This window comes from Lithobates pipiens, unplaced genomic scaffold (assembly GCF_037356315.1).
Source record: "Lithobates pipiens isolate NorthernLeopardFrog02 unplaced genomic scaffold, aLitPip1_a1.2 Scaffold_13, whole genome shotgun sequence".
Taxonomy (NCBI): domain Eukaryota; kingdom Metazoa; phylum Chordata; class Amphibia; order Anura; family Ranidae; genus Lithobates; species Lithobates pipiens.
The window spans coordinates 52,733,439-52,755,265 of NW_027507718.1; the positions used below are offsets into that span (position 1 = coordinate 52,733,439).

At 43.9% G+C, this 21,827-nt stretch overlaps 1 protein-coding gene across 10 annotated transcripts in view; it reads right to left on the reverse strand.

The window, feature by feature from the left end:
- Positions 1-21,827, reverse strand: part of NFIB (nuclear factor I B) — a 611,459-nt gene that overhangs the window by 122,038 nt on the left and 467,594 nt on the right. For all 10 annotated transcript variants that reach the window (XM_077475108.1, XM_077475113.1, XM_077475111.1 and 7 more), the window contains 2 exons: positions 11,615-11,735; positions 5,550-5,668 (listed from right to left, as the gene is read on the reverse strand). In XM_077475108.1, coding sequence (XP_077331234.1) covers positions 5,550-5,668; positions 11,615-11,735 — 240 coding nt within the window. The remainder of the gene's footprint in view (positions 1-5,549; positions 5,669-11,614; positions 11,736-21,827) is intronic.

Consider the following 21,827-nt stretch of genomic DNA (forward strand, 5'->3'; position numbering starts at 1 on the left):
CCAGGTAGATTTCAGTGATGGTGCTTTAAAAGTTCAGGGGACAACCTTGAGGCTTACAGTGGGTGCCACCGACATTGACACCCGCAAGCCCTGTCGTGGGAGCCAGCGCCAAGCTATGTCGCTCCCTAATACATTGCTATAATTGCGCGCCATCTTGAGGGGGGCAGCGAGCGTGAGAAGCACAGCTCGCAGCAGTGATGGGATCACGCTGGAAACCCAATATCGCCGGCACCTACTGTAGAAGCCTTTTTTTTCAATCAAGCGCTCAGGACCTCATGACTGAAAGTTAATTTGAATCCGGTAAGTAGTTGGTGTAACATCAGGTGGTGGAATACAAATTGGACTCACCGTTACGTGTGGAGTGTTATCACAGCTTTTCAAGTGACATGGACTTTTTTTATTGCACTATTTTTTAATGGTTGAACGTTATATAATTTGATTGACAGTTGTACTGTTTATTACAAATGTATATGTGTACATATACATTTAAAGATATTGTGCATGCAATGTATATAATAAGTTACAGTCAAAATCTAATGCTAAACCTACTTCCTCCCCGATTCTAAGACTATTCTATCTGCCTTGTGAAAAAAAAAAGATGCTTATAACTTAGCTATTCAGTGAACAGGGGAAACCACCAACAATGGTGGCAAATGCCTGTGCAGTGACATCACACATAGGCTTCCTATGAGTCATTCGTTGTTGGCTACCCCTCCTCTACAAGGAAGCTGGAGCTGGGACCTGATCATGTGACCCAAATGGAGCGACTTCAGAATAGGTTTAAATGTGGAATTCCAATGTAGCAGGAACATCCGAGAAAGGGATCGACCCCTTACTCTGTTCTACGATCAGTCGAGTTTCATAGACTCGCTGATCACAGGGCGCGCAGACCGCTCAACCACGGGAGGATTTCCATGGACGCCCTCCCGGCAAATTAAGTCCGCGCTGCAGCCATCTTTTGGCTATAGCGTGGATGGGAAGTGGTTAAACAAATATCTTTCTCTATCTTTTCAGAAAAAAAAGAGAACATGCAAGTAAAATTAATCAACTGGGTCTGTTCTACTAAGATTTTTTTTTTAAACCTGGCTATATGCTAAACAGATGTAAAGTAAACTTTTGTACAGAAAGCTATAGAGAAGTCAACGACTATTGCTTCTTTTTTTCTCAATGGACAGATGATAGCTCTGCTTTAGGACTGATCTAACTAGCAAGAGTCCTTGCTGCTGTAAATGTTTAAAGGATGTGCTTTAATGAAATACTGAGAGCATTTGTTATGCAAGCCCTAACCTCAAAGAAACAGCTATAAGAATACTAAATGGATAATACAATTAAATAACAGCTAGCAAAAAGGAAACTATTAAAGTCAAGAGATTACTTTAATGGTGTCATTAATGACATTAAAAGGGAGCTTTACTCAAAGAAACACAATTGCTTTCTATACATCTATCTCACTGCCTGCAATAACAAATGAAAACATGTTTATTGGTGTTATAAAGTCAAATATTGTATTATGTATTAATTAAGGAACTCCAAGACATAAAAGTGTACAGTTTCACTAATCCCGAGGCTGAAAAAGCACATAAAAGAATGATTATGTGAATAGATTATGTGTGAGATAACAATGGCAAAAAACATGATTGCCAAAAAAATCTCATATTTCTAAACAAAAAACAATACCGTATATACTCGAGTATAAGCCGAGATTTTCAGCCTCTTTTTTGAGGCTGAAAGTGCCCCCCTCGGCTTATACTCGAGTCATCGCTGTCTGTCTGCCCGATCAGCGTGTCGAGCAGACAGACAGCGGCCATTCTAGGATTCAAAGGCCGCGCCTCCGTCTCCGCCTTCGCCTGTGATAGGCGGAACACTGAATTTCCCAGCAGTCTGTGTTCCGCCTATCACGGACGTCCTCTCATCCTCGTCCGTAGTATGAGGATGAGCGGACGTCCATGATAGGCGGACCACTGACTGCTGGGAAATTGAGTGTTCCGCCTATCACGGACATCCGATAGGCGGAACACTCAATTTCCCAGCAGTCAGTGGGAAATTGAGTGTTCCGCCTATCACCGACGGAGGCGCGGCTTTTGAATCCTAGAATGGCCACCGACGAAGAGCTGCGGGACGGGCCGGGACGCAGGCCGGGACGGGACGCAGGCCGGGACGCAGGCCGGGACGCAGGCCGGGACGGGACGCAGGCCGGGACGGGACGCAGGCCGGGACGGGACGCAGGCCGGGACGGACACAGGCTGGACGGACACAGGCTGGACGGACACAGGCAGGCTGGACACAGGTAGGCTGCACGGACACACACACACACACACACACACACACACACACACACACACACACACACACACACACGGATGCATGCACACACAGGGATGGATGGACACACACGGATGCATGGACACACACACACACACACACACACACACACGGATGCATGCACACACACAGGGATGGATGGACACACACACACACGGATGCATGGACACACACACACACACACGGATGCATGGACACACACACACACACACACGGATGCATGGACACACACACACACGGATGCATGGACACACACAGGGATGGACGACACACAGGGATGGACAGGCATGTCTCACCCTCGGCTTATACACGAGTCAATAATTTTTTCCAGTTTTTTGGGGGTAAATTGGGGACCTCGGCTTATATTCGGGTCGGCCTATACTCGAGTATATACGGTAATTGTCTCTTGTGCATTCAAGCACCCAAAAAAAGGTAATATGTCTGAACTGATTTGTGCCTGCAAAAGTAAATTAACTCAAGGCATAACAATTTTGCTATTGGCAATGAAAAAAAAAACAATAACTCCAAGGCGCATATTTAAAATGCAGTGAATTTTGACATTTACCAATCATTCACTGCAGGTAAATCATTGTAATTAAAATTGCATATACACTGCAGGGAATGTCATATTCACAGCATTATAAACATACCCTGTAGCGTGAGTATGACACCTCTGTTATCAAAAATGACAATAACCTAACTGAATAGCTAATAAAGACCATATTCAGTACATATATGCACATTGCCCTTTGTTTTCCCCATTTAAAGAGCATAGAAAAACACTGGTTGATCTCTCAGAAATACATTCAAGTGAATTTCTGCTTTAGGTACATAATTAGGTAACACCTAATTCATATCCGTGAAATGTTTTTGTTCAATTTACATGCTTCTTTCTGATAACTTTGACGCTGAAATATCTGACTTAGTTTTCTTTTTGAGACTGGGAAGTGGGGAACTGTGTTTGCCATAATTAACCTTGTCTGTGGTGGCAGATCTCATTATCAGTTGTAAACTAAATTGGAATACCTTGGGGGGAGATTTACTAAAACTGGTGCACTCAGAATATGGCGCAGCTGTGCATGGTAGCCACTCAGCTTCTAACATCAGCTTGTTCAATTAAGCTTTGGCAATAAAACCTGGAAGCCATTTGGTGTGTATGCAGAGTTGAATCAGATTTTGCACTTTCCAGTTATTGTAAATAACCCCCTGCCTGTCTTAAAAAAAGGTTAAAGAATTATAAGCTTGGCTTTTTCTTTGTATGTTAATGAAAAGAGCCTAAGCCAGTCCTAACCCTATCAACGGGGACATGCTTGCAGCATGGAGTGTGGAGCATGAACTTGTTCAGAAATGCTTGCAGTCTGGCATGACACCTTCTCCTAAGAAACATTCAAAAGGTAGAGAATATGTAAACAAAAAGGTATACTGTGTGAATGGGAACATGCATATAGCGGGATTTCTTCAAATCTGACTGCTAAAAACTGTAAATACACTTTAAGTCCTATTGTGGGCTAACAACACATACTTTTTTTGGAGTGGTGTCAGCCCTAACCAGTGTCTTTTCCTAAACTACTGCCTACTTTTAGATCTTCAATCTGAGATAATACATAGGAGGGCTCTTTAAGATAACACAGGAAGTCTGCAGAGGACAGTTGTGGAATTCTAAAAAGAACCACTTTTTTGCATGCATCGAATAAATATACCAAAATGCTTCCAGTGGTATATTAAACAAACCAAAGAAGAGCAAATAAGGGAATTAAATGGTTACGGTTTTCATACACTTTAATAACAATTGTGTATATTTTTTGGACTAGATTCATTAGATAGCAGGATCCATGAAAAGGTTTTGCTTCTCTTTTCCTATCCTATGCTGCCCCCAACTTCAACCCATCAATAACTAAGTTTTAACTTTCAAAACTCCCCAAAATACCAGGCTCTTGAACATCAGAATATCCAGTTTCAGTATCTACAGTTGCCATTACATAGTGTCATGTGCCTTCACCGAATTTTCTATTATGCAGATTAAACAAATAAACAAAACAAGTGAGCAAGAGCTATGTTGTATCCTCAACACATAATAAAAACGTCAACATTTTTGCACTGAAGTCTCATTGACTTACAGATACTTAGCATGTGATTCAGTTCCTGGTCTCCACCCTCCACTAAAATATTGAGTGGATCTAGCCTTTAATTAAAGCACAATGTTGTATCTTTAATGCAAACATGGTAATGAAGTCCCATTTTCATTCTGTAAATAATACTGCAGGCAGTACAAAAAACTGAGGTGCAGAAGGGGAGGAAATCACACTTAGCTCTGTATTCCTTTCCATCATTTCAATAGATTCTTCTAACGGTCCTGAGCTAAGCACTTCCTCCTCTAGGCCAAGGTGTTACAGCAGCTATTGACAACACTGAGACCAATGTGCCTAAAATCTCCAAATTCTCTATAAGGAAATCATTGAACTGACAAACAACCATGGAGGCTAAGGTTTCTGAAGGGAACTGAAGGGAAAGTGCTGAATTCAGGTCAATGAACTGAGACAACTGCTCAGGAGAAGGATTGTGGAGCTAAGCAACATTTACACATCGGCTATTCACTACCCTCCACATTGGAGTTTTCATTCAAACGGCAGAATAAAAATATAACACGGTCAGGATAGATGAAGTATTTAGTTACAGTTATAATTATTAATGTGGTCTGCATGGTCTACTAATGGTGACTGAAGGAGGAGCAAATAATTTTACCTAACACAAAAACTTTTTTTGTTGCTGCTTATGGAGCTGTATGTTGACAGATGCAGAAAATAGCTACCAGCAAGTTTGGAAAGTAGTACATTAAGAGTAAGATTTTTATATCTTTCAGACCATGGCAACAGACTCATTAACAAGAATAGGACATTAGTGTGCTGATTACCACCTACTAAATGCTAACTGCTCTTTGAACATCCAAACGCACGCCATGGAGTTTTTAAAAAATAGGAAAGTATGTGAACATGATTGAATGATTAATGAAAATACAGATTTACTACGCTAGGTACAAATGATTTATTTAAATATATCAATCCTACATTTTGTGTAGAATGTGTAGTACTAGGTGTGGTTACATTTTTTTCTCCACACCAAACAATCTACTGATCTACTGATTAAAAAAGAGAAACAACAAAGATAACAACAAAACAATAGCAATAAATATTTAAGCAAATAGATAAATTAGAAGTATGATTTAGTACCTTGATCTCTATCATGCCATGTCCGACTTCCTGCTGCTGGTGAATTTGGAGACGGGTAGAATTCCCCAGTTGGGCTTGGCTCCATATTTTCATCTATAGAAATTGTCTTGGGTCTTTTACTGTTAATAAAAAAAATATTGGTGTGTACATCTATATCACCTAAAACCAAGGTAATGACCTTGAGTCATTTTTTCAACTTTCCATCTTCTGCCCTTGTTTTTACTTTGGATTGTAAAAAAAAAAAAAAAAAATCTGCCAGTAAATACCTTATACAGCCCACTTTCGGGTTTCTTTTCTGGTCATTGGCCTAGGCATATGACATCATGCACAGCTCTCACTCTTGCCAGGAAGGGGGGGGGGGGGGTGCGGTGAGTCATAAGAGGGCCAATGAAAGCTGCAGGGCTGCAGAGCTGGAGGTCCAGCTGCCCTGCAGCTTTCAGTGCCCACAGTTAAAATGGCTGCAGCCAGACTCAGTGGAAGGAAATTTCGGCAGCATATTTGGCAAGTACAGAACCACAATATTGTTAAAATAATATGCAAAGTGGTTGGACAGAAGCTTCAGAATGGCAAAGATTTTCTTAATACAAATTATGTGAGCAGACTGCAGTTCCTCTTTAATGTTAAAGAACTTAAAATAAATCTAAACCCAAGTAATAAAATCTTGTATAAACTTTAACACGACAATGTGATTTCATTTTTTACATTTTACATTTTATATAAGCAGCTATCCTTATAAGAATAGTTGGTGATCCAGCCATTACTGTGATCTGGTACTTCCTGGTATAGGGTGACAACAGTCTCCCAGTTGTGCTCTTGCATTTCACCTTGTCAGCACCACTGTTTGAGAGTAAAAGTCACACATTGAGCAAGCATAGCCCAGCTTTGTCACTGTCAGTATACAGCTCCAAAACAATATTATGGGCTGACCATAGAGCAAGTGCATATTGACTTAAAGAGGGATTCCACCAAAAAAAAAAATATTAAAAGCCAGCAGCTATAAATACTACAGCTGCTGACTTTTAATAAATGGACACTCACCTGTCCCGGGTTCCAGCGATGCCGGCAGCCGAGGCCGATCGATCGCTCGGACCTCGGCTGCTGCCGCCACCATTCTAGGTGAGGGAATCAGGAAGTGAAGCGAATCGGCTTCACTTCCCGGTTCCCTACTGCGCATGCGCGAGTTGCGCCGTGCAATAGGAAATCTCCGCGCTGTCACTGGGACCCGTGTGTGTCCCAGCAGACAGCGCGGCAGGGCAGGAAATGGCGTAGACTTCCACGGGAGTCTATGCCCGGAAGTGGGTGTAAATACCTGTCTTTGACAGGTATCTCCACCTCCCTCCCCCCTGAAAGGTGTCAATTGTGACACCGGAGGGGGGGAGGGATCCGATCAGCGGAGGTTCCACTTTAGGGTGGAATCCCGCTTTAAAGTGACTAAAGGAGCTGGAGGAAACCAGAAGCAGAGAGATACAATAAAGGACTTAATGGCAATTATTTATTATACAAAGTGCTTTAACAAACCAAATTCCATCACATTACAGTTTAGATATACTTTAAGCTTTAATAAGCAAAACAAGGAGTATATAGAGGCCAGAGAAGTCAGTTTTTCTGCTCTCTGAACTCAGCAGGCAGTTAATATGATATGTTCAGCACCAAACACTTGGTGCTTGTGCGTAACAGAGATTTCTATATTGCAATCTGCAAAAGGGGTTGGTCTAAAGGCAAATATCCACTTTATCAGGGAGTTTTCACTTCCAAGCTAATTTTTAATTAGCTTAATGAATTTGGAAAAGCTCTGCTGACTTCTATCATCCAATCATGTGCAAGAAAAAAATATTTTTTTATTGTATTTTCCTTACATGTAATTGGGTATACTTTGCAAAGTGAATTATCACCACATTCACTAAGCTAAGGAAAAATTCCATTGCAAAGTGAACAGCCTAGTTGCCTTTAGTAAATCAACATGCATAGTGTCAATCTGGCTACTGCTGGTCCTAGAGGAGGCAATGTGTGAGATAGAAGACAAAGTAGATGACAATAGGGGTTATTTACTAAAGGCAAATCCATTTTGCTCTACGTGTGCACTGCAAGTGCACTTGGAAGTGCAGTCGCTGTACATCCGAGGGGGACATCCGAGGGGGCAAGGAAAATAAAAAACTGCATTTTAGCCTGCACATGATTGGATGATAAAATCCGCAGAGCTTCCCCTAGTTTTAGATCTATTCCTCAGATTTACAGCGACTGCAGTCCACTTGTAGTGCAAAGTGGATTTGCCTTTTCGTAAATAACCCCCAATGTGTTTTATACCCAATGGCAGCCATGTAAAGTTGCCTGCACTTACCTTCCTCCCTTATTGAAAGTGCTCTTGTATGCCCTGGGGATCTTCGAATCAGGATGTTTGCTATATGGGAACTTTAAGCCCAAATCGAGAGATGCATGAAACTGGGTTTGGGGGCAATGTGAGAAGGAGCTGTTTTGGAAAGATATAAAGTATGTGCATGTACCTTGAGCTGCCTACTATCAAACATAAAACACTTCCCTTCACTTAATTTGATATGGGTTACTTTAAAGAGAAACTGGACTGGTATGAACATGACCCTTATATATGCTGCAAGATGCAGCTATTGCAGTTTTGGTCCAGAGAATGGTAAAACAACACCTATGCAAAAATCAGAAAATAAAATAGATTCTGGGGAAAAAAAATGCTACTTTAATAGTAAAAAAAATACTAGTGCTTCACGTTAATATTATATTCCATATTGATAAACATCCTTTGTATGTTTAATTTAAACTAACCTTCTATGTCTTTCCTTTTTGATTTGTTGTAAGAGTTAGCAAAGTTAGTAGGACAATATTAATGGTCTATTCTTTAAAGAGCCATTTCCTTTGTCAAGGATGAACCTTCCACCACTTAAAGCTAGAAGATGACCTCAAATGATCTATGCTGTCTCTGAAAACTAAAGTCAATTTACGTTTGTTGGCCTTGAATGTTAACCCTTGATGTATGAAACTCCCTGCTTTCTAAATCGGTGCTTTACACAAGACCTTTCAGCAAGTTAGCTTATTTTTACAACCACATTCAAATAATTACCTAAAGTTTTATTAGCATGATACTAATTAATGTAACTAAGATTAAAATTGGAAGTATGAAAAGAATGTACACACAATGATCCCAGACCACCAGGGATTCAGAAACTGACTGCCTTCTTGATTAAAGCGAGAGGAAATTAGTTTCAGTTTATGTTGTCCACCTCTAACCAATCAGATGCTCTTTTTGTAATAAAGGAAAATGCAAGGCAAAGTCATATGGAGCAACACAATCTGAGATATTTCACCCTTCAGACACTAAAATAAATAAGGTCAGGCTGTTCTGGACTGTGCACAGCTATATAGATTAACCTGCCTGGCAGTATTCCTGAGTGCTGCACGGGGTTAAATCTCAGTACAATTAGCGGTAACCCTGAGCCACAGTCGGGATTGCATTGCAGAATCCTGGTGCAATATACTTACCTTGTCACCAGGAACCTGTGATGTCCCCCCGCTATGTCTGCGTGCTGTGTCCTCCTGATGCCTCTGTGTTCTGGGCTCCATTCCCTGCGAGTGTCACGATGCATGGGGGCAGAGCCCAGAGGCAAATTCAAAAAGTACACAAAACATAACACATACAGTACACTGTAATGTTACAGATTACATTACTGTATCAAATCATTTCACCTCCCTTTTGTCCCTAGTGCTTTGTCCAGTGCCCTGCATCACTTTTATATTATATATACTGTTCTTTCTGCCTGGAAACTTGAGATTTTCCATGGCAACCAAAAAGTGTTCCTTTACGTCAAGAAAACAGTGATAGTAAATTAGAACACTTGCAGAATTGAGCGATAGTGAATCGTGAGGAAATTAATTTTATTATTATTAAATTATTTTTTATAATTATTTATAGTTATTTATTATATTATAATTTATGATTTTGTGTTTCAAACTTTATCATACCCAGGATGTCAACTAGACTCTTGTTTGGACAGATCTAAGTGTGTTATTATTAAGAATTACAGGTCTACAATATAAAACGCCAAATTTCTATGCAAAACAATCTACCGCTTTGAGACACAAAAATCTGACATAATCATACCACCAGGGTGGCTTCTAGAATATCCCGTTATCTTTACTCACTAAGAAATTTTGGACGGATGGATCATAATTTTACCAGAGACAGGTACTGTTGATGTATGTTCCTAATGTACAACATTCAACCTATTTATAAATAAGATATCATATCATACTGTAATACAGGAGTGGCCGGTCCATAAGGGGCGTCGTGGGGAGCCAGACTCATAGCTTTCTCTTGTTTTTTTTTTTTTTTTGATAGCATATGATTACTGGGGCTCTAATTTGCTTGAAAAAGGTTGCACTTTCTTGATCTACCTGACCTTGGCTTGGTATCATGAGATCCCCACATTTTCTACTTCTTATTAAGACCCCATTCACACCTGAGCGTTTTGTAGCTTGAAGCCTGAAGCTACAAAACGCTAGAGGGGAAAAATTATATTATTCTCAATGGAGATGGTTCACATCTCCACTACATGTCACCTGAAGCCGAACGACTGAAGCTCAAACAAGTTCCAGACCCTTTTTTGTCGCTCGAATTGAGCAGATTTGGGCGTTTTTCTTCTTTTAACAATGGTGACCTTTTGCCCTGCACAAAATCGTGGCAAATCGCGGTAAAAAACGCGGTAAAAACCGCCGCAAATAGCGGTAAAAAACGCCAGAAAAATACGCAGAAAAAAACACTTGAAAACGCTATGCTCAGGTGTGAATGCAGCCTAAGTGATTGAACATTACTGACTGGCATATTCAAGGCTTTGTGTGTCTTTTTTTATTTCCTTTTCCATCTTTGTAAAGTTTCATTACCTTGTTACGCAGGGCTTTTGATTGTTCTTTTCTCTCACTGTCTAGCCTGCTTAGTGCATCCATGTAAGAGCTAACAAACTCATTGACTATTTATACACAGACACTAATTGTGATTTAAAAAGCCACAAATGTGGGAAATGAATCTTTATTAGCCATTTTAAGCTGTGTGTGCCACCTTCTGTGTCTGTACCAAGGCCAAACATTCCAGGGTATGTAAACTTTTTATCAGGGCTATTTGGGTGATTTCTGTTATTATTATGATTTAAAAAGGATCCAAAAAATTATGTGATAATAAATGGCTTCATGTGATTACTATCCTTAAATAAAATATTTTTTTTGGCATGATCAGTCATATTTTCAAAATGAATGCCAAAATTTCACAAGTTCTGCCAGGGTATGCAAACTTTTGAGCACAACTGTATATATGTATGTATATATATATATATATATATATATATATATATATATATATATATATATATATATATATATATATACACATATATATATCGTGCATATCTGAATTTTTCTTGATATCATCATGTAATTTTCTACACAGCAGTTCTAAAACTAGGAGAATATAATCCAGATATTTAAACCTCTGCTGCATTGCACAGTACTGTCCATCTAGCACTGAGGGCTTTCATAGAGGAGGTGAGAGCAGAATGTTGATTTCATCAATGTGCTACTGCTCATTCATTACCTAAGCATAGGTTGAGGAGGGTCCTAGACCAAGGCCTCACTGCTCAATTGCAATATGCCATGCACAGAGGTCTAGAGGTGGTGGGGAACCTGGCTATACTGTTCGGCAGGGATAATTTGATTGCAAGAGTGGTTGAAAAGACTGAAAAAATATTTTGGCATGTAAAAGAGTTCTCATTCAACTGTGCATATGTCTGCCTGGAAATGAGCTTTAAACACAAGTGTATTACGAAATAAACTAAACTAATCAAATAAGCAATGCTATTAGATTCATTTGTCAGGTCTGCATTTTTGATTATACTCAAAGTTTGAACAATATGAGAGTTTCACCTTTATTTCAATTAAGTTGTAGTGTTATTTACTTTCTGCATGTATAGTTTAAAATGGACTTATGTGAAGACATATACTCATAACCACCCTGTAACAGCTTTGTTGCCATGTTATTACTTCCTGCTTACCTGCTAGGTGGAGAGGACAGCGACCTCTGTAAGCTGACAGCTGAGTTCATGTCATGATAGTAGGGCTGGCTTAGTGGCTCTCCAATTGGAAAACTGACTCCAGAGCCTTGTGTTATGGGTGCTAGAGAAAAGAAAAAAATGTAAAGTGAGTTAGTCATGGATCAGACAATTGTTAGAAATTTTATAACACTCTTCGATGGATAAACAGTTCCTGGCCAAAGTAAAATAAGCTTTAAGAGTGTCAACTGGCTATAAAGCTTTCAATACACAAGGTGATTTAATCAAACTTTAATAAAAAATGCTTCTGATAATTATTCCTCCTAATTAGAGTTCAGCAGCTCTCCTTGTGGGCCTGGATGGTGCCCTATAATTTGGTTTTGGGGTCCCCAGCTTGACAACAGTGAAACTCCCTGCAATAAAGAGACTGTTCCCCACTGATCAAAGGTACATGTTGCTTGATGTATGTTAAGTAAAATGTACACCTATTGTAGTACATCCAATAGTATGCAAATCTGACTGAATGTAACCCTGTCTAAAAGCATATTGGTGTCCTGTACATTTAGCACCATCAGAGTCCTTGGAAAGTACAGCCAAATCACTTCTTTGTTTAAAAAAATGATGGTGGCCCTAATTTATGCAAAGTGCAATTATTTCCTGATGAATCATTAATTGCATGTGAAAGCTGGCTCCTTTTCACTCAGAGAACAATGTCTCCAAGCAGTACAGTATGTACTGCATGAGGGACATCAATCAGTGCTGCCGGGTCAAATCTCTGGGCCCCACTAAACTCACTACACGCAGATAGTCTTTTCAATTAGCCCTGCTGGAAAGAGAGATGTTGATGACAGAGGTGGATTCTTTGCATATTTGGATGAGCAGCAGAGTGTTTTCTCATATATCTTTTTGAGAGATGCCTATTAAAAGCTGCCCTTATACCTGAGAGAAGAACACAGCTGCCAGCTCAAATGGCTTAATATCCACAAACTATTTTAATCCCCTATTTAATAGGGACCAAGAGTAAACAAGGTCCCTGGAGAAATGCATAGTGTGAATAAGGCTTTTCATGTGTGTTACAAAACAAGCCGAAGCACCGGAGTTGAGTACTTCAAGCTTGGTATGCCATGTGGGGGTGATAGCTGACTGCTACAGACTGGTTGAGCATATCATGGTCTCTTGTGGTTTGAGGTAAACTAGAGGTTAAACAAATGCTAGATGAAAAAAGCTTGCCACAACCACAATGCAGATTCTATTATTAGATAAGTTACACATGCAATGCTGCAATGAGCAGGGTGCTAGTGAACCTGTGCCCCTTCATTAAAGACCTGCAGCCATAAATGCCCTGTATCTGGGCATACATTTCTTAATACATCACATGTGAGCTTCTTCTGCAGGTTTAAGTATTAAATTCAATAAATCACATATTTTCATGAGATCTACCAAGAAGATAAGCTGTGAAATATACTCTATATGTTATTTCAAATTATTACTAGGCGTGCACATATAAAAGAGATGAACAAGATAAAAGTAATACCAGTGCCATGCAGAAACTGTATTTAGTGTAACAGGTTTTGGTACCATTTCTCCAGCAGCCCTGAGTACTTTTAATAAAAAATTAGGTAGAAGTCTTTTTCACAATCCAAAATTTCACATAAAGGCTGGTGATTGGGAAGATCAAGACATGCATCTGACATCAACTTGGTTTATGAAATTAATTTCAGTAATGTGTTCATCATAGTCTATAGGAGCATTATCATTCTGGATGAAGGGGGGCATCACAAGGAATTAGTGTTTGTACCACAGGAATGCACCTGGTCATGTTCAATGGCTTCCTGATCCTGTTAAATGGCTCCATGTGGAGCAATCCTTAAACCTAATTAGTGCCACAAAATGGGAGACGTTCAGTATAATTCATAAAGAGTGTCTCCTGTTCATATGAATTATGTGTTTACTTGCAAAAGATTCATGCACATGTAAAAAATATGTGGAGGGTGGCAGTGAGGCTGGAGTGTCCACGCTGGACTCTCTGTCCTCTGTAAAACTCAGTAATGCTGAGCCTGATAAAATCACAGGTTCAACGTTACTGAGCCCCCTGCTCAGCTGCTATGCCTGTCACATAGCGACCAAACCTTTTCAGCGACTGGATGACTATTTTCTTTAAGGTCCTCTAGTCTGCTGTTGAGTCGGCTGAGCCTAATGGATTATGTCAAGACACTAGTTCACCATCAGGTTTGCCTCCCACTAGATTGACAGTGGTCGGGGCCTGATAAATGATGCTGAGAGACTAGCTCCCCATTAGGTTTGCTTTCCTTGTGATTGACAGAGGGCAGATTCCATAGCCGCTTGCAGTCACATAACAACTACATGACCTGTCACAAAGATTTCATGAATTAGGCACATTACTTTTTAAAGTAATCCATATTGCCTCCATATTAGCATTCATATTGCTAAAAAAATGTTACACATGATATATTAAACCACAGTCATTGCTAGTGATGGCCGAACGGTTCGCCCGGCGGTCGTTTCGCGGCGAATTTCCGACTTTCGCCGTCCGCGGGTTCGAACGCCTTTTTCCGTCGTTCGCCCCGGCGGACTTACGTGTTTAATGTATACAAGAACTTTAACCTTTCGTGACACGTTTATCATGTGTTACAGGACAACCAATTGAGACATGACAGCTCATGGACACTTGGACATTCCCCCTAACCTATAAATACACCCGATCCGGTGGCCATTTTACATTCTTTCTTCTGTCACTGTAGGGAAAGGATCCTGTGTGGAGTAGGGACAGAGAAAACGCTAGCTATTTGGTACACAAAAGTTCTTTTCAGGACTGGTATAGGTGTTAGGTCAGCAGCCTGAGTTTCTTTTGTCAGTTTAGATAAAGGGACAGAGCGCTGTATGCTGCTATTTTAGGGACAGCTCAGCCAGATTAGTCTTTCTTCATCATCATCATCATCATCATCATTAGCTGTTACTATCAGGTCCACAAAAGAGCTGTTCCAGCTAATCGTTCCAGCCTACTCTTTTTTGCCAATTTGTATAGGGACAGGCAGGAAGCAGTGTGTCAGGCAGTGAGGATAATTTTAAAGACTTGCTGTTACTATTAGTTCCACAAAGGTTCTTTTCAGGACTGGTATCAGTGGTACGGTAATAGGCTTGTACACGTATAATATTCTTTCTTCCAAATATAGAAAGAATATTATACTTGACTGCTGCCCTTCTGCTGCAGTCTGCTAATCATTCACAACTCACTTGTTCCACAAAGCTCTTTATCAGGACTGGTAACTTGGTCTGTCTAGGGTGCTACGGTACATAGGCTTGGGTGCGGTACAGTCTGCTGTTCTGTAAGGACCGCTATCGGTCCACAATACATAGGGTTGCCGTGCACTACTGCTGACCGCTGCCCTATACTGCAGCAGTCCTTCAGCGGTATAGGGACTGACGCACAGTCTGCTAAACACTAATACACAACCTGCTTGGTCCACAAAAGTTCTTATAAGGACTGGTAACTTGGTATAGGGTGCTACGGTACATAGGCCTGAGTGCAGTACAGTCTGCTGTTCTGTAAGGACCGCTATCGGTCCACAATACATAGGGTTGCCGTGCACTACTGCTGACCGCTGCCCTATACTGCAGCAGTCCTTCATTGGTATAGGGACTGACGTACAGTCTGCTAATCACTAACACACAACCTGCTTGGTCCACAAAAGTTCTTATAAGGACTGGTAACTTGGTATAGGGTGCTACGGTACATAGGCCTGAGTGCAGTACAGTCTGCTGTTCTGTAAGGACCGCTATCGGTCCACAATAGATAGGGTTGACGTGCACCACTGCTGACCGCTCACCTATACTGCAGCAGTCCTTCAGCGGTATAGGGACTGACGTACAGTCTGCTAATCACTAACACACAACCTGCTTGTTCCACAAAAGTTCTTATAAGGACTGGTAACTTGGTATAGGGTGCTACGGTACATAGGCCTGAGTGCGTTACAGTCTGCTGTTCTGTAAGGACCGCTATCGGTCCACAATACATAGGGTTGCCGTGCACTACTGCTGACCGCTGCCCTATACTGCAGCAGTCCTTCATTGGTATAGGGACTGACGTACAGTCTGCTAATCACTAACACACAACCTGCTTGGTCCACAAAAGTTCTTATAAGGACTGGTAACTTGGTATAGGGTGCTACGGTACATAGGCCTGAGTGCGTTACAGTCTGCTGTTCTGTAAGGACCGCTATCGGTCCACAATACATAGGGTTGCCGTGCACTACTGCTGACCGCTGCCCTATACTGCAGCAGTCCTTCAGCGGTATAGGGACTGACGTACAGTCTGCTAAACACTAATACACAACCTGCTTGGTCCACAAAAGTTCTTATAAGGACTGGTAACTTGGTATAGGGTGCTACGGTACATAGGCTTGAGTGCGGTACAGTCTGCTGTTCTGTAAGGACCGCTATCGGTCCACAATAGATAGGGTTGACGTGCACCACTGCTGACCGCTCACCTATACTGCAGCAGTCCTTCAGCGGTATAGGGACTGACGTACAGTCTGCTAATCACTAACACACAACCTGCTTGTTCCACAAAAGTTCTTATAAGGACTGGTAACTTGGTATAGGGTGCTACGGTACATAGGCCTGAGTGCGTTACAGTCTGCTGTTCTGTAAGGACCGCTATCGGTCCACAATACATAGGGTTGCCGTGCACTACTGCTGACCGCTGCCCTATACTGCAGCAGTCCTTCATTGGTATAGGGACTGACGTACAGTCTGCTAATCACTAACACACAACCTGCTTGGTCCACAAAAGTTCTTATAAGGACTGGTAACTTGGTATAGGGTGCTACGGTACATAGGCCTGAGTGCGTTACAGTCTGCTGTTCTGTAAGGACCGCTATCGGTCCACAATACATAGGGTTGCCGTGCACTACTGCTGACCGCTGCCCTATACTGCAGCAGTCCTTCAGCGGTATAGGGACTGACGTACAGTCTGCTAAACACTAATACACAACCTGCTTGGTCCACAAAAGTTCTTATAAGGACTGGTAACTTGGTATAGGGTGCTACGGTACATAGGCTTGAGTGCGGTACAGTCTGCTGTTCTGTAAGGACCGCTATCGGTCCACAATAGATAGGGTTGACGTGCACCACTGCTGACCGCTCACCTATACTGCAGCAGTCCTTCAGCGGTATAGGGACTGACGTACAGTCTGCTAATCACTAACACACAACCTGCTTGTTCCACAAAAGTTCTTATAAGGACTGGTAACTTGGTATAGGGTGCTACGGTACATAGGCTTGAGTGCGGTACAGTCTGCTGTTCTGTAAGGACCGCTATCGGTCCACAATAGATAGGGTTGACGTGCACCACTGCTGACCGCTGCCCTATACTGCAGCAGTCCTTCAGCGGTATAGGGACTGACGTACAGTCTGCTAATCACTAACACACAACCTGCTTGTTCCACAAAAGTTCTTATAAGGACTGGTAACTTGGTATAGGGTGCTACGGTACATAGGCTTGAGTGCGGTACAGTCTGCTGTTCTGTAAGGACCGCTATCGGTCCACAATAGATAGGGTTGACGTGCACCACTGCTGACCGCTGCCCTATACTGCAGCAGTCCTTCAGCGGTATAGGGACTGACGTACAGTCTGCTAAACACTAATACACAACCTGCTTGGTCCACAAAAGTTCTTATAAGGACTGGTAACTTGGTATAGGGTGCTACGGTACATAGGCTTGAGTGCGGTACAGTCTGCTGTTCTGTAAGGACCGCTATCGGTCCACAATAGATAGGGTTGACGTGCACCACTGCTGACCGCTGCCCTATACTGCAGCAGTCCTTCAGCGGTATAGGGACTGACGTACAGTCTGCTAAACACTAATACACAACCTGCTTGGTCCACAAAAGTTCTTATAAGGACTGGTAACTTGGTATAGGGTGCTACGGTACATAGGCTTGAGTGCGGTACAGTCTGCTGTTCTGTAAGGACCGCTATCGGTCCACAATAGATAGGGTTGACGTGCACCACTGCTGACCGCTGCCCTATACTGCAGCAGTCCTTCAGCGGTATAGGGACTGACGTACAGTCTGCTAAACACTAATACACAACCTGCTTGGTCCACAAAAGTTCTTATAAGGACTGGTAACTTGGTATAGGGTGCTACGGTACATAGGCTTGAGTGCGGTACAGTCTGCTGTTCTGTAAGGACCGCTATAGGTCCACAATAGATAGGGTTGACGTGCACCACTGCTGACCGCTCACCTATACTGCAGCAGTCCTTCAGCGGTATAGGGACTAAGAGTTTTGTCACAGGGTCATTTAAAAAATGACATGCAGAGGAAGAGGCAGGCCCTTCCGCAGGGGTGGTAGGGGTAGGGCAGGAGCAACAGGCTTGAGCCAAAGTGGGAAGTTGCAGAAGGTGCGTTCAATTACTTTAAAGGATGCACCAGACTTGGTTGAGTGGCTCGCTCAGCCTTACTCTTCTGCACCCTCCTCATCCTCTCGATCTGCACCCTCTTCTTCACTCTCTGCTATGTGCACCCCCAAAGACACTACCACCAACAACACGACCACCACCACCACCACCACATACCTTCCGCTTGAGTCACTGGAATTATTTTCCGATCCATATCAAGAGGACATTTCTGATGCGCAGCCACTCTTGGTATTGGATCAGGAAGAGGAGGTAGCAACAAGCGCTACTCAGCAGTCTGACGCCAGTACCCAGATCAGCCCAAGGAGGAGGTTGGTCCCCGGTGTTGCTGCCTACTCTACTTATAGCGGTGGGGAAGGTGACGTTGATGATGACGTGTCTAGTGATGTCACGTGGGTGCCCACAAGAGAGGAAGAGGAGGGGAGTTCAGAGGGAGATATGGACCAGCAGATAGGGAGGAGAAGCAGCAATGACTTACATTGCACAGCAGGGACAAAGCAGACTGCAAATGTATCAGGAGCGAGTCATCGACCATGTACGGTCACATCTGGCGCTCCCAGGACACCGGCACATGGCTCCGCAGTGTGGGCTTTTTTTAACGTGTCCGCTGCTGACAATAGCGTTGCCATCTGCAATCTTTGCAGTCAACGCGTTAGTCGCGGTAAGCCCAATACTCACCTAGGGACGACCGCCTTAAGAAGGCACATGAGCAGCCATCACCGAGCCCAGTGGGAGCAACGGAACACACAAAGCCACACTGCAGGCTCTCACCGTCCAGCCTCGTCTTCTACTTCTCCTTCTCCTCTCTCCTCACAATTGTCCTCCACTCCACCTTCCATCACGCCAAGCTCACATTTTTCTGCAAAAAGGCAGGCTTCCGTGGGCCTAATGTTTGAGCGTAAAAAAATGATGACGCCGGATAACCCTCTTGCCCAACGGTTGGCGGCTGGCTTGTCAGAACTCATAGCCCGCCAACTACTGCCATATAAACTGGTGGACTCGGAGGCCTTTCGCAAATTTGTGGCCATTGGAACACCACAATGGAAGGTCCCAGGAAGGAAGTATTTCTCAGAGAAGGGCATCCCAGAGCTATATGGCCATGTTCAGCGGCAAGTGAATGTATCTCTGGCACACAGTGTCGGTGCCAAGATACATCTGACCACAGACACGTGGTCTAGCAAACACGGGCAGGGAAGGTATATCAGTTTTACTGCCCACTGGGTGAACCTTCTGACGGCCGTCAAGCATGTAACCCGTGGCACCCGTGTAGATTTGGTTTTACCGCCACGGATTGCATGCAGGCCTGACTCTTCTTCTCCTCCTCCTACTCCATCCTCCTCCCTCTCCTCCTCAGCTGCCTCCTCCTTTTCCGCTGCTAGCGTCTCTTCCACTGCACCGCCCAAGCTCCCCAGAACCTATTCCACATGCCAGGTGAGACGTTGCCATGCCGTGCTGCGTCTGTTGTGCCTGGAAGCAAAGAGCCACACTGGCCCGGCACTCCTTTCAGCTTTGCGTTCACAGGCAGATGAGTGGCTAACACCGCTCAATTTGACAGTTGGTAAAGTGGTGTGTGACAACGGTGCCAATCTGCTTAGCGCATTGAAACAGGGCAAAATCACGCACGTGCCGTGCATGGCACACGTCTTAAACTTGGTCGTGCAGCGATTCCTTGTCAAATACCCTGGGGTCCAGGACATCTTGCGGCAGGCAAGGAAAATCTCGGCCCATTTCAGAAGATCTTACACGGCCATGGCTCGCCTTGCTGACATTCAGCGGCGACACCATCTGCCGGTCAGACGTCTTATTTGCGATTGCCCGACGCGATGGAACTCAACCTTCTATATGCTTGATAGGCTGCTCCAGCAGAAACGTGCAGTTAACGTCTACCTGTATGAACTCTGCGAAAGAAACGGTTCTGGGGAGCTGGGTTTTTTTTCACCGCGCCAGTGGCTGCTCATGCGCGACACATGCAGACTTCTGCGGCCATTTGAGGAGATCACCAAACTGGTCAGTCGCAGCCATGGCGCCATCAGTGACATGGTACCTTATGCCTTCTTTCTGGAGCGTGCATTGCGTCGTGTCATTGATCAGGCTGTGGAGGAGCAGGAGCGGGAAGATGAGGAAGTCGCAATGCTGGATGAATTCCCAGGGGGGGCTACTCTATCTGAGACAAGTCAACAACAGGAGTCTGATGAGGAGTCAGAGGAGGATGGTGCCGGGGCGGATGAGCAGGAGCAAGAAGAGCATGCTTTAAACCTTTCTGGGATCCCTGTTGTGCGAGGATGGGGAGAGGAGAATGAAGAGGACGACATTATCCTGGATGATGAGCAGGAGCCAGGCCACCACACCGCTTCCACTTTAGTGCAAATGGGGGCCTTCATGCTCCAGTGTTTTAATAGGGACCCCCGTATAAAAAGCATGAGGGTCAAGGACCAGTACTGGGTGGCAACGTACTTAGACCCCCGGTACAAACACAAAATGGCGGAAATGTTACCGCCGTCGCAGAGGGCTGTCAGAATGCAGCACTTCCAGGCCTTGCTTCGAGAAATGCTGCATTCTGCTTTTGCGTGCGCTGGCAGAGGAGCAATTCCCACTCCCAGAGAAGGATTTGCGGGTACCAATCCAACAGCGCCTGCAAGAAGAGGCCGGTTTGAAGATGTGTTGGTGACTTCGGATATGAGGTCATTCTTTCAGCCGACCCATCGACAGGTGTCATCCGGATCCAGCATCAGGGAACGCCTAGACCGTCAGGTGTCCGACTACATTGGGTTAACGGCCGATGTGGACGCTCTGAGGAGTGATGAACCCCTAGACTACTGGGTGGGCAGGCTTGACCTCTGGCCAGAGCTTGCCCAATTTGCAATCGAACTGTTGGCTTGCCCCTCATCCAGTGTCCTGTCCGAAAGGACGTTCAGCGCAGCAGGGGGGATTGTGACCGATAAGCGTACTCGCCTAGCTCACCACAGTGTTAACTACCTCACATTTCTAAAAATGAATGAGGCATGGATCTCGGAGGAATTCAACACATGTGATCAGTAGACCATGTATATGTCTATAAACAATTTTTGGAATCAAGCACACAGACCTTCTTAATTCATTTGGCTCACTTCCCTGACCCAAAAAAGCACACCGTACTATATGCCCCTACCCTCCTCTTTGAAGAGGTTGAGCGGTGTCATATTTCTACTGGGGCTGCTTATTATGAGGGGTTCCCACCATCCCTGTGCTGTGCTGACTTCCTCCTGGGTGTTCTTATTATGAGGGGCTCCCACCATCCCTGTGCTGTGCTGACTTCCTCCTGGGGGTTCTTATTATGAGGGGATCACACCATCCCTGTGCTGTGCTGACTTCCTCCTGGGGCTGCTTACGGTGCTGCTGTCAGCGCTGTATGTCACGGAGCTGCTGTCAGCGCTGTATGTCACGGAGCTGCTGTCAGCGCTGTATGTCACGGAGCTGCTGTCAGCGCTGTATGTCACGGAGCTGCTGTCAGCGCTGTATGTCACGGAGCTGCTGTCAGCGCTGTATGTCACGGAGCTGCTGTCAGCGCTGTATGTCACGGAGCTGCTGTCAGCGCTGTATGTCACGGAGCTGCTGTCAGCGCTGTATGTCACGGAGCTGCTGTCAGCGCTGTATGTCACGGAGCTGCTGTCAGCGCTGTATGTCACGGAGCTGCTGTCAGCGCTGTATGTCACGGAGCTGCTGTCAGCGCTGTATGTCACGGTGCTGCTGTCAGCGCTGTATGTCACGGAGCTGCTGTCAGCGCTGTATGTCACGGA